This window comes from Lissotriton helveticus, chromosome 3_1 (assembly GCF_964261635.1).
Source record: "Lissotriton helveticus chromosome 3_1, aLisHel1.1, whole genome shotgun sequence".
NCBI lineage: Eukaryota > Metazoa > Chordata > Amphibia > Caudata > Salamandridae > Lissotriton > Lissotriton helveticus.
Window position 1 is genome coordinate 1,393,661,956 of NC_136061.1, and position 12,355 is coordinate 1,393,674,310.

The 12,355-nt window shown below is 43.0% G+C and overlaps 1 protein-coding gene across 1 annotated transcript in view; it reads right to left on the reverse strand.

Moving 5' to 3' along the window:
* ADCY5 (adenylate cyclase 5) overlaps window positions 1–12,355 on the reverse strand; it is a 951,006-nt gene that overhangs the window by 301,763 nt on the left and 636,888 nt on the right. The window contains exons 7-8 of the mRNA XM_078682034.1: window positions 4,131–4,153; window positions 2,149–2,293 (exon numbers count right to left, since the gene is read on the reverse strand). Of these exons, the coding sequence (XP_078538160.1) occupies window positions 2,149–2,293; window positions 4,131–4,153 (168 nt within the window). The remainder of the gene's footprint in view (window positions 1–2,148; window positions 2,294–4,130; window positions 4,154–12,355) is intronic.

Consider the following 12,355-nt stretch of genomic DNA (forward strand, 5'->3'; position numbering starts at 1 on the left):
GCGTGGTGGCCCCTGGGGTTTTGTGACCCTGTGCAGGTGCACAGCTTGCACATGCCTAAGGCCGCTCCTGCCTTAATGTTTTATAGCTCTATCTCTATGTTCACAAATGGTCTCTTTTTTTGGGATCCGAAAATCTACCAGCGATGGAATGTCATGAACTGAGGGTCAACAGGGCTCAACATCAGTGGGGCTTCTTCTGTATGAGCGGAGGAGCTCCGTAACCCAACCCCCCCCTCCAACCAAAACCACTGATGTGCAGTAAGCTGGAAAATAAAATGGTAATAAAAGGATTTTATTGTCGTTTTGTTTTTGCAGCTTTCTACCGATAGGAGAGGGCAGGGCAGAGCCAGTACATCATTGCTGCTGATTGCCAGCAGTGACCAGTGGCCCCATCACTATGAATGGCACATGTCAGTTTGGCCAGCTACCTTGTTACAGTTAAACGGACATGTGCAATTCAAACTCTCCAACCCAGCTGGGTTGGAGAGCAGGCACAGGACTCCAGTGCCTTTCAGAGCACTGGGGTAGTCTGCTCCAGCCAATCCAGAGACTTCATGAGAGCAGCATTTTGATTGGATAAGGTAGTTGGCTTTGCGAGGTCACCTCGTGCTCGGAGGAGTCTGAAACCTGTGACTGGAGACAATTGAGGACGTGCTGCAGGATAAGGTAAGTGAAACTTAATTTTTTTCTTTTTTAATTGTTTAATGTAATGTGTTTTGAAGTAATTTTGTAATGTTGTAATATAAATATATGTAGAGCCCCACCATTTTTTAACACCTTCCCTGCGAATTCCGGAGTGGCGCGGGAGAGGCTAGGGGGTGGGCGTGGCGCTCCCATACTTATGACAGCTCCATTCCATCATGAGTCACGGGCGGCGTGTACTCATGACGGTGTGGAGCCGTCATGACCCCGCCCACTCACTAATTCGCCAGTTTAGTCGCATTTAGTCCCACGGAGCGGCAGCGGCATGACGGCTCCACGCCATCATGAGCACACACCGCCCGTGACTCATGATGGTGTGGAGCCGTCATGAGCACGCAACGGGTTGATACCACCAAACACCACTGCTCAGCATATTAAAACACATTCTGTAGGAGGCACTACTGAAATTTTAATCCATGCAGCAAATATCTCCTTGTGGGAGATACTAAGAGAACGTGGCCACTAAGGTCTTGCCTATCTCAGGACTTCAAGAGGTCAAACATCACGTACATTTTAACTTTTCAGGTTAATGGATACTGCTTGATATTTTCCTCCAGGTCACTTCTAAAGTGGGAAGACTGCTAGGGACAACTTCTAGATAGCAGTGCACGAAAGTCTCAAGTCAGGGTACACCTACATCTCAGCCTCACACTGTAAACTGGTACTTCCACAAATGCACCCTTTTTGTCTCACCTGGGATACAAGGGACATGTAAGAGCAGTGGGGCGCGAGGCCTGATGGGGGTGTATTTCGACAGATGACGACGAGGGAAAATTAAATAAATATCTTACTTGCACAGGCCGTGGCTGGTGTTTTGGCCTCTTTTCTAAGCATCACTGCCGCCGACAGCATTAAAACAGATTTTTAGATGGCTTTGCAAGCAAGAAAAATGCTGTCACTCACAATGAAGGCAGCCAACGCATGAGGTGGGGAGGCCCACTGCCCCATGCTGTGGTGGACAGAACTAAACTGTTAATTAATCAAATGGAAAAAGAGGTCTGACTAACGTGCAATATATCCCAGGCAGTAGCACCATCATGCTCTCACTTTAACATAGTAATGTTTCTGTTTCTCAATGTTAGTCTGTAAAAATGTGCCAATGGCAATGAAGTCTCTATACCAAGTTGCCAAGTGCCCTCCTTCTCATTGCCCTGTGGCCCAGCGTCTGGGAAGGGCACTTTAATGGCTGGTTTGGAATGTGCCAGCAGATTCGATTGCTATAAGAGGAGTTTTCTGAAACCTGCTGCCCCCAGTACGCCTGTTCCTATAGCATTAATGAATGATCCAGAGTTTATTACCATGAGATCATTACTTTTCACCCTCTTTGTGTGTTCAGAAATCATAAAATAAGTGGTTGTATCTAAACATAAGACTCTCATCAAAATTCATAAATGCTACATTGACTGACCATCAAATTAGCTCATTTGGTCCACTGAAGCCCTTTACCTTTTTTTCAAGATCTTGCTCCCGAAATGTTAACAGAAACTTGCGGACATGTTCAGACCGTAATCGATCTATACTTCTGGCATCAATGGCACGGCCTAGAAACTCGTCGACTTCATCTTCTGGGTTCATGTTTTCCTGCGTGTTTCTGAAAAGAATGTTACAAACGCATGAAAGTAGAAAAACATGCAGGACATTAAGGCTTTTTGCATTTTAAATCTCTTGGCATTCTGTGAATTGTTTCTGTCTTTCGCCTTTCAGTGCCGTGCTTAATTTGAAATGGTGGGTTGCGGTGCTCGGCAATGGCACTTAATTCTTAACACCGGCACTTAATTCTCAACGCGAGCACCAATGGCCACGGTCTAATACTCTTAGGGGCAGATTTATGAAGGCCTTGCGCCGCCGATGCGTCACTTTTAACATGGGAAAAAGTGACGCACCGGCGGCGCAAGGCCTTAATAAATCTGCCCCTTAGAGTATATCCATTTGTATCTCTTCCTTGAGTGACTTTACATCTTGTACATTTGCAATTGTTTCTGTTTGTATCTTTTATGTAACGCATGTAATCCTAAATCCTTATGTTTTGCAACTGGTTCTTATGTAAAGCGCTCTGACACCTTCCGGTAAAGTTCGCGCTATATAAAAGCGCATTAAATAAATAAATACATAATTGTGGGAGAAGGGCTCTGGCACTTTTTTGTTTGTTTTTTACAAATTAGGCACTTTTCGGTGTGCTTCTGGTGAGAGGTAGCTTAAAAATGTTAAAAGCACTGGAGCTTAACCTTGAAAAAGGTTCTCTACTTGAAAACTATGCTGACTACTTTGGCCAGTAGAGGTAAAATTATCTACAAGCCATACATCAAAGTCTAAAATCTTGGTTTCCATGCATTACTGTTTTGGGTTTGGTCTTTAAATTACCGAGCTACTTCAGGGAATCAGTGTTAGGATATGCGAGACAGACGTCACAATCTTGACCCGAGTACTGACTGAACTTCCACAAGGCCCAAACAATCCGACCCAGAAAGGTAAAGTGGCCTCTGGGAGTCATCCTTGAATCACCTTTGGTAGACTGGCTCAAGAAACAAGACCTTATATGCTATATATGTACAATGATTAGCGAAATATAATTCGAGTTTCTTTTACTGTCACTATTTAACCACACGAAACAAAAATATAAACCATGGCAATTAAGCCTCAATATGCCTTTAGAACACATTGTGTTAATAGTGCCAAGTAAAGATACCTGATTGAGAGTTGTACCACTATGTCTAAGGATAGTCTTTCTTCCAAATATCAACTTAAATTACGAGCAAATGGAAAAAATACCAGTCTCTTTGTTATCTATTGGACCATAATGCATAGTACTTAAAGATAAAAAAAAATTATGAAGTTTAGATATGGTAACCTTATGACTAATTCTACAATGGCATATTGGTCTAGGAAAAATAAAGATGAAACTCATGTGGCAAGTGAAAATTGTATAATGTGTGAGGGAAACTACAAAGAGGATGAGGTTCACATCTTGTTTTTCTGTCAAGCATACTCCCAAGCCAGAAAAAATTGGATTAAACCCTTGTGTAACCATTTGAGTATTAGGTCATGCAATTTGGCATATAGAATAATTAAATCTGACAATTCCCAAATTATTGTCTTTAGTGCTAGTAGATTCCTACATTCTGTATACATTGCCCGTAGGAAAAAAGGTCTAAAACTGTAACGATAAAGGTAGCAACATGAATTTTATAAGATTTAGTGGTAGTACACTCAACCATGCAGGCATGTGTTTGTTTTTTATTATTTTTATATTGTGCTTAAATGATTGTGTACCAGTAAGATTGGTATGCTTTTACTTATTTATGTATGTATTTTGTGCAATCTTTTATGGCAAAATGTTGCCGAAATAAAGAATTGAATTGATAAAAAAAATAAAAACATATTTGTTTCCAAAACAAACCATGAAAAGTTGAATAATATATGCTACTTACTTATCCTTGGGATCTTCAAAACCCTTGAAAGAAAAGGAAAAAAATAGATGAATGAATATTTAAGCAAGACTGTTAACCTGGAACTTAAAGAGAATCATTATCGTTTATCTATTTCCTAAAAGAATGTGGTAGTCTTTTAGTTAGATTTTTACATCTAGGGTTTTCACAAGATAATATTTTTTTTAGAATTTAGAGAAATTCATGGGAGTGTATGAAGTTGAAAGAAAATGTGGATTTACAGAATACACCCGTCTCTCACATTCCTACAGCTGCTGATATAATGACAGACAAAACACAGGGTTATGTATAGGGGCAAAAATTTACTGTTTTTTGATCTGGTGAAATCCTTCCCTTACTAAATCATCCATACTTCAGATGTAGTTTGAGTGTGAAAATATATTGTGATTGTTTGTGAATACCAATCAAGTCCCACATTTGAAGGTGTTCCCAACATTCCAAATGATCTCATGTGCCCCACAACTGGGTACTCCCACAGGTCACATCTTTCCCACATTTACGACTATGGAAAATCCTGCCATCTCGCATGTTTTCTTTAGATCTGAGTTCCATCTGCGAGCCGAAACAAATGTCCACATATCATGATTCTATAAATAGGGGTCTGCCATTAGTGTTCCACATCCAGGTGAAATCTATGTATACAAAAAATATGTGTAGGCCCCTATTTAGCTTGTGATAGGTGAACATGGTAAAATGAGTGACTCATACTCATTAGAAAGACTTTTGAATAAGAAATGTAAGTGTGCAGCCGGGGTTACAAGACACACCATTGTAGGAAGCTGTCTCTCTATAGTGCACCAAAACGAGGTATACTGTGCAGAGATTCCAGGCATCCCTTATTGGTTGACAGAGGCAAAAATGATAACACTAAATGTTCTCTTTTGTGGTAGTGTGGACGAGCATTTTAGGCCTATCAGAGGGTTGTGCTAAGTATTTTTTGTGCTCACAGAGGCCATAAATGAGACACACACTCAAAGAATAAATCCGAGACAAATTTAGAAAAATAACTCATATTTTTATATACATATTGATACCAAGAACTTCGTAAGCAAGAAAGTGTTTTTTAAATATCGAATTTCACAGGCAAGTAAGTTGTTAATTTAAATGCTTCTTTACTCGCAATAGTTTCCTATAGGAGAAAAGGACATACAGTATACGGGTACTTGCAGTAGGTTTCTGGGGGTCCACTTCAGGACTTAAGGTGGTAGGGGGGTAAGGTGCAAAGTACTTTCAGCAATTAGAGTTTACCTGTCCTGGGGCATCCGGGCGCAGTGGTGCTGGACAGGTTGGTAGCCTTACGTTCTACACTGAAGGAGAAGGGGGGTACCTATAAACAGGCTGCAGAGGGGGACTTAGGGAAATGTCCGGGAGCTCTCAATGGGGGGCTTGGTTCACAAGAGTCCTGGGAGCAAGGCAGAACAGTCGGTTCATGAGAATTCGGGCCAGGGCACTCTAAGTCGACTGGGCTTGTGCGTCACTGGTCCTTGCGATTGTCAGACTCACCTGTTGAGGGTGCAAGAATCAGGACATCTGGGCCACTCTGAAGGTGGGACTCTGAGTGCTGTAGTCCTTCGATGGCTACTTGGTCTTGTTGGAGTCCGGATTAGACTCAAACAGGGCCTGGTTGCTGCAAGGGGTCCGGTACCCCGGATATTGGTGCTGTGGGGCTCCGGTTGGTCCTGGCATCTTCTCACTTGGTGGGGAGATGGAGCTGACCTTCTTGAGCAAAGTGACCTCTTCCTAGGTGGCTGCTACATCAGTACAACTGGGGAGTGGCAGCACAGTAAGCAGTGCTATTTTGGTGCTTACGGACTACAGAGGAGTAGCTCCTGTACTTTAAATGATATTGCTGGAAATTTGAAAAGGGCTGGCAGTCTACCAGGGTTCTTGCAGGACGAGTCGCTTTCTTCACGATTGGTGAGACTGGAGCAGGCAGGCAGGGTTTGGTGCCAAAAAGTCCACAGCAAGTCTTCAGTTCTCATTTTCACGGCTCTTCTTTGTCCTCTTCTTCTGGGTGCATCAAATCTGAGTTCCTGGCATTAGGGGCGCCACTAAATACTCAATATAGGGGCAAAAAGAGGAGTGATAGGTAGTAGCCAATGGGCTACTTACTATTAGGGTGACTATACACCCTATATGACCACTTCCCTTGGGAAGTGGGCATAATCCTGACCCAGTGAACCTAACTTTATCAAAAACCAAGATGGTGCAATTCTAGTTTCGTGTTCAGGTCATGTAGCTCACCTTAGGGGTGAAACTGGCCTGATAATGAACATGCCTCCTGACTAGCTAATTTTCCCGCCTGTTCTGGTGCCAAATAGGCCAGTGCAGAAGGTGACATTTCCCCTGTCTGATGGAAGCCTGGGTTACACTTCAAAGGTGGCAGAGGCCATTGAATCCTCCTGCCTTGATATGCTGATTATTAGCCATCCTGCTTGGAGGAGGCTACAACACCTCCAGCCAGAGCAGGCATTGTTTCTGCCCTCAGAGAGCATGTGCTCTCACATGCAGGGGGTAAGAAACCTGTCTGTGGTGGCAGGCTCGTCTACCCAAGTCAGCAGCACACTAGAGGTAGGTAGGTTTTCAGGAGGTAGCTCTAAGGTACCCTCTAGTGCATGCGCTAATAAACCCATCACTGGAATCAGTGTTGGTTTATTAATATGAGATGTTGGATACCAAACATCTTTGGTTTCAGTGAAGCCATCATGTAGCTGGGGAACTCATAATCACCAGTGCCCAGTACATATACTCAAAATGGCTTCCCTGTTCACTGGTAATGTCCAAGAATCGACTTGGACATCACAAGGGCATATCTGCACAAGCAGATATGTAATCATGTTTAATATAATGCACCTTGCCTTAGGGCTGTAAGGCCTGCTGTAGGAGTGGACTTACATATATTGCATGCAGTGTCTGCAGACTTGGCACACAGGAGATGTGTCATGGTGTGTCTTTGCCTTTGTCTGCACCATGTCTAGCAGCCTGCAATGCCAGATTGCATGAGTGTGGTGAGGGGTGCCTTAGAGTGGCATCATACATGGTGCAGCCTTTAGGGACCCTCTTTAGCATACATGCCCGAGGTACCAGGGGTACCATTTACTAGGAATTTACAAGGGTGCTAAAGGTATTGCCAATTGGGAGAACAATTGTACAGTTTTTGGTAAAGTGATCGGACACTGGGGACCTGGATAGCAGGAATCCAGTGCACGTCTGTCAAAATTGCATCATTTACCAGGCAAAAAGTGGGGGTGACCATGTCTGACCATGTCAAAAAGGGACACTTTCCTACAACCAGTGCCCTGCACACCACCCGAGCACCAGCTCACATTAACTATGAACGTTAATACGTTTATCCACTCAATTTCATGCTGAATAAACTAGTTAGCAATTAGAAATGGCATCTAATTGACTAGCGTTGGGTCTACTAAAGCACTGTCATGGTGACACTGGAAAAATTCCTGGGTTGTCTTTGTTAATCTGTGCAGAATTGTCATTAAATGAACTCAAGGAAACATGCCGGGCTTTTACATTTGTGTCTAGACCCCTGTGTGATAAAGTCTGTAAAATTACTTACAGTTGTTTGATCCCGTCAGTACTAATGCAATAAAAGACCTGTTACCTTCAAGTAAGAAAACTGGAAGGTATAATTGTACAGCAAGTCAAATATGCCTGTATACCTACAATAATTTTAAAAACACTCCTGAAAATGTATGAACGTGGAATTTGCTCCACCACTGCATCAAGAAAACCATTACCGTGGCATGGAATTAGCAGCGAAATTGCTAAGACAGGTGTAAGTATAGTAAACCTGTTGGAGCGTGGTCATAACAGGTCTAGGTGATGCATAGGTTGATGTAATAGCCATGCCAATATTACGATTGTCATTATAGTGACATAGCAATCAACTAAACATCTACTCTGAATCCTGGTAATCCCCATCACATGTTCCATAACAGTGACACCTACCCGGCCATCATTCTAAAAATCCATGTAGGTTAATGACGACCCTCAGCCAATCTGTGCTACTGCCAGAGAAAAACGAACACCATAAATAATCTTGTTATCTCAGAAACCTTTACACCATTAGAATGGCAGGTGTGCGCCCTTCAAATGTTCAAGCTCAATAAGCTGGATAAATCAACAAAATGATCACAGCTGGCGGAGTGCAAACACTTTGTGGAAGCACACAACTTCTGCCCGACTATACATAATGGAAGTAGCAAAGCATAAAAAACCTAAAAGGAGCAAATCAATCTACCAGAAAGGAAAAAAACAGCATAGGGTAACTTCGGGTAGGGTTCTAGAATCCATGTGGAGGGCAATGGAGCAAACAGAGGCTGGCCATTGGTTTTCCCTCAAATGTCCCAGCATCCATCCTACTATGTTTCTGCAAACTGAGCCAAGTATAACCCTTTCAGTACTTTACTTTCAGTGGTGGTGATAGCGAGCAGTTACAGACTTCTGTTGGAGGGTAGTGTAGGGTACAACAGGCTCAGAATCGCAGCTCTCAGCAGACACATTGCAGTGTAATAAGGTGATAGGTCAGCCCTGTCCTTATCTAGCAAGTGCTCAGTCTCTCAGAGTTTGACCTCAGGGTCAATCAGGATCTGAGGAAGGCCTCACTCCAGTCTCCCAGTCTTCATTCCTGGTCCTTCTATGGTCAGAGAAGACAAAGTAGCCACAGGTGCATCATGATGCTACTCTACTTCTTTCGAGTAGACACGGGTTGCATGGCAGTGCTCAGATGTAGGGGCAGGCATGCAGCTGTCATCAGTAGGTGGCCCTTTTCCACCACAGCCTTTTAATGTGACTCAGGAGTTCTGTCCCACCCTTTCCTAATCAAGGTGAGTGATCCCCATAATGGGTATTTAAATAGAAGCTCAGAGTTGCCAAACTCCATGCCCTTCTATGGAGAATGGACCCACAATGTAAATTTCCATCTGCTGAAATGGAGCATCTATAAGTGGTAGAGGCACTAATGCTGTCTTGCTCTTACCATGCTTATCACTTAGCTGGCAAGTATGACAGGTCCAACTGAATCTTTCTGTGTCTCTGCACATACCTAACCAGTAGAACAGAGCAGCCAACCTATCCTGGGTCTTTCTAATGCCAAAGTATCACACTAAGGGCATTTTATGGGTAATTGTCAACAGGAAGTTCTGGTACTCCAGAGGAACCACTAGCTTATTGCTAGAACATGACTCAGAATTCAACAGCTCACTATATTGTAGCCTATTCTCCCAGCGGACATAGCTACTTTTGACCACTCCTTTGCTGAACTGCTTCTGGGGTTCCTTCCAAAATCCTACAAGCAGCGGGCACTCAACGTATGCTTTGTGGAATTCCTCCCAGATAGGTCGTCCAGCAGCTAACAACCCCCAACACCTAGCCCACTTCTGGTATCTTACTCTCCTCTCCATCTGAAGTAGGGGCAGTAGATGCCATGACCAGTGCCTTCTCAGAGTCTGCCCAGATCTGCTGACTACCCTAGGTTCTGTAAATCATGAATGGTCCTTTTCTCACTCTGAAATTAACATGCAGCCTGTGCCCCAGTCTACGCAGCTGATATGGTTCAAGCCACACAAGTTTCTGGTCCAGGCAATCAATGTATAGCCCATGACAGATGCAACACCATTCTGTTCTCTCACCCCTATGTCAACAATAACAGACTTATCCTTGATTTCCATCACAACTCTGGTAATTGGATACTCATTGTCCTGTCCACTAGGTATTACGCCTGTGCCACTGGAACCAGGGAGAATCTCCTTGAGTTTGAGATACTTCCTCTCAACCACAGTAGTTTCTCTGAGGCCAGGAAAATTCCTCCCATTGATACTAGCTTCTAACACAAACCTCACTATGTTTGTCTGAATGTGGTTCAAGACGTCTGGGCCCTATTTCCAACTGCCCATTGCACCCAGTTAAAGTGTAACAGGCCCTTTAGTACTTATCCTCAGGTTTGGAACCAGTCCCTTCCGAGAACCATGCTGCACCAGCCCTTTAATGAGCCTGCTGGCTAACCATTTATCACCCAGAACTGCAAATTTTTCTTGACCCTCTCTCTGTCAGATCTGCCAAGTAGTTCCTAAGTGGAGTAGAGCACTTTTCCATAAGACACTCTATCAGCATCAAATCCTTGCCCATCCTCTCTCTCACCCACTCTTACAATTATGCATTACTCCATGAATCCAAGTTTCAAATTGTACACCATCTGCTCACTTACTATCTTTAAAACGTTGCAGAGAATGAGATGCCTTCAGCCCAAACCTTCTTTTTAGAGCTTCTTTAATTCAATAATATACCTTGTGCTCAGCAGCTGACAACCTTCCAATGACTGCTCTTCCTACCATAGGCAAGTCACTCAATACTGTTGCTGCCTTAGCCACATCATTTAAAGCCAGAGCTTTACAAGCTATCCCAAACTCACAAACCATTCCAAAATATCGTGTCCATACACATACATGTGCACAAGCTCTTTTGGAACCTTGGCAGCATCTCCCGAAGAGTTGGAAGTAGAAGCGCTTTTTGAAGATGTAACTAGAGTTGCCATCTTTCCCAGAGAAAAGTACAAGCCATCTTTTCATGTTTTAATGTTTCTTAAGTAAAACTTTCTATGAAATTGCCTCTATTTATTTTGAACATGGCCTTTCTGAGTTTTTTTACTTTCATTATCAGTTAGGGGTCATTGCGGAAGCTGTAGAACACATTTTGAAGTGAATTCTTCTTACACTTACTGTTTAAAGTAGGTAGTAAGTAATAAGGGGAATAGTACAAGCTTTAGTTGATTTTCCTAATTGTTTAACCACCAAAGACTTTGGACCAACTGTCATGCTGGTATAAAACTAACTGGTGGCGACCCTAGATGTAGCTGACTCAGCTGTCTTCTTGAGTTTCTCTTTCTTTAAATCTATCATCTCTCATTCCAATCCTCTCTACTTTTCCTGCCTTTCCATCTCCTAGCTACCTCTTTCTCCTCTCATTGACCATTCTTCCTGTCTCTTCCTTCGCTATTCATAAACAATCTGGGTTTCGTCCGAAGCATTCAACGGAAACTGCTCTTCTGGAGTTGACTGATTCCATTAAATGTTTGCAAGACGAGGGAAAGAACGCCGTCCTGATACTACTTGATTTATCGGCGGCGTTCGACACCATCTCCCACGAAATATTAATTGATAGATTGAGAAACAACGGCATCACTGAGAGGGCCCTTAACTGGATCAGTTCATTCCTTTCGGAAAGAACACAATTCATATCTTTGGGCACTTTCCTTTCTAAGGAATTTTTTTTTTATGCGGGAGTACCTCAGGGCTCAATCCTGAGTCCCTTCCTTTTTAATTTATATATGATGGCCCTCATTTCCCTCATTGAGTCACACGGCAGATGCGTTACTTCTTATGCAGATGATACGCAATTGATTGTCTCCCTGGAAAAAAATTCTACCAAAGTCGAACTAAACTTACAAATTTGCTTGACTGAGATCTTTAGGTGGATGGACAGTAACCATCTTAAATGCAATTCAAGCAAAACGGAAATCCTGCCCATGGGGAAAAATGCGGAGTTTTGCCCTATTAAATGGTGGCCGGAGGGCACCACTTCCCCACCTACTGCGGTTGAGTCGACAAGGAATCTGGGTATCCTTTATGACTCCTCACTATCCTTTGATCCACATGTAAGAAGTTTAACTGGCTGCTGTTTTAGTATGATAAAATCCCTGAAGAAATTTTTTGACTTCTTGCCTATGGAGGCTAGAAAATCTGTTGCAGTCTCTTTGATACTTTCCCGTCTCGATTACTGCAATGGGCTGTTGGCAGGAGCAAAAAAACAAACTCTGCAGAAGTTACAGAGTATTCAACATGCAGCCGCGCGGCTGGTACTTAAACTTCCTAGGCAATCTTCAGCATCTGCAGCACTTAGAACTCTTCATTGGCTCCCGATCCATAAAAGAATTATTTTTAAAATTTTACTGACTACTTTTAGAGCCCTAAATAATATCGGCCCTAAGTATCTAGCAAACAGATTCACCCGCTATAACCCCTCCAGAGTTCTGAGGTCAGCAGGGCAGAACCTCGTGAACACCTCAAAATTCCTCCTTAAAAGGAAAGGTGGAAAAACACTTAATGTTTTGGCCATGCCCAATGCCCTGAGAATGTTGCCTACGGAGTCCCTCTTTAGGAAGAGATTTAAAACCTGAATATTTAACTTAACAG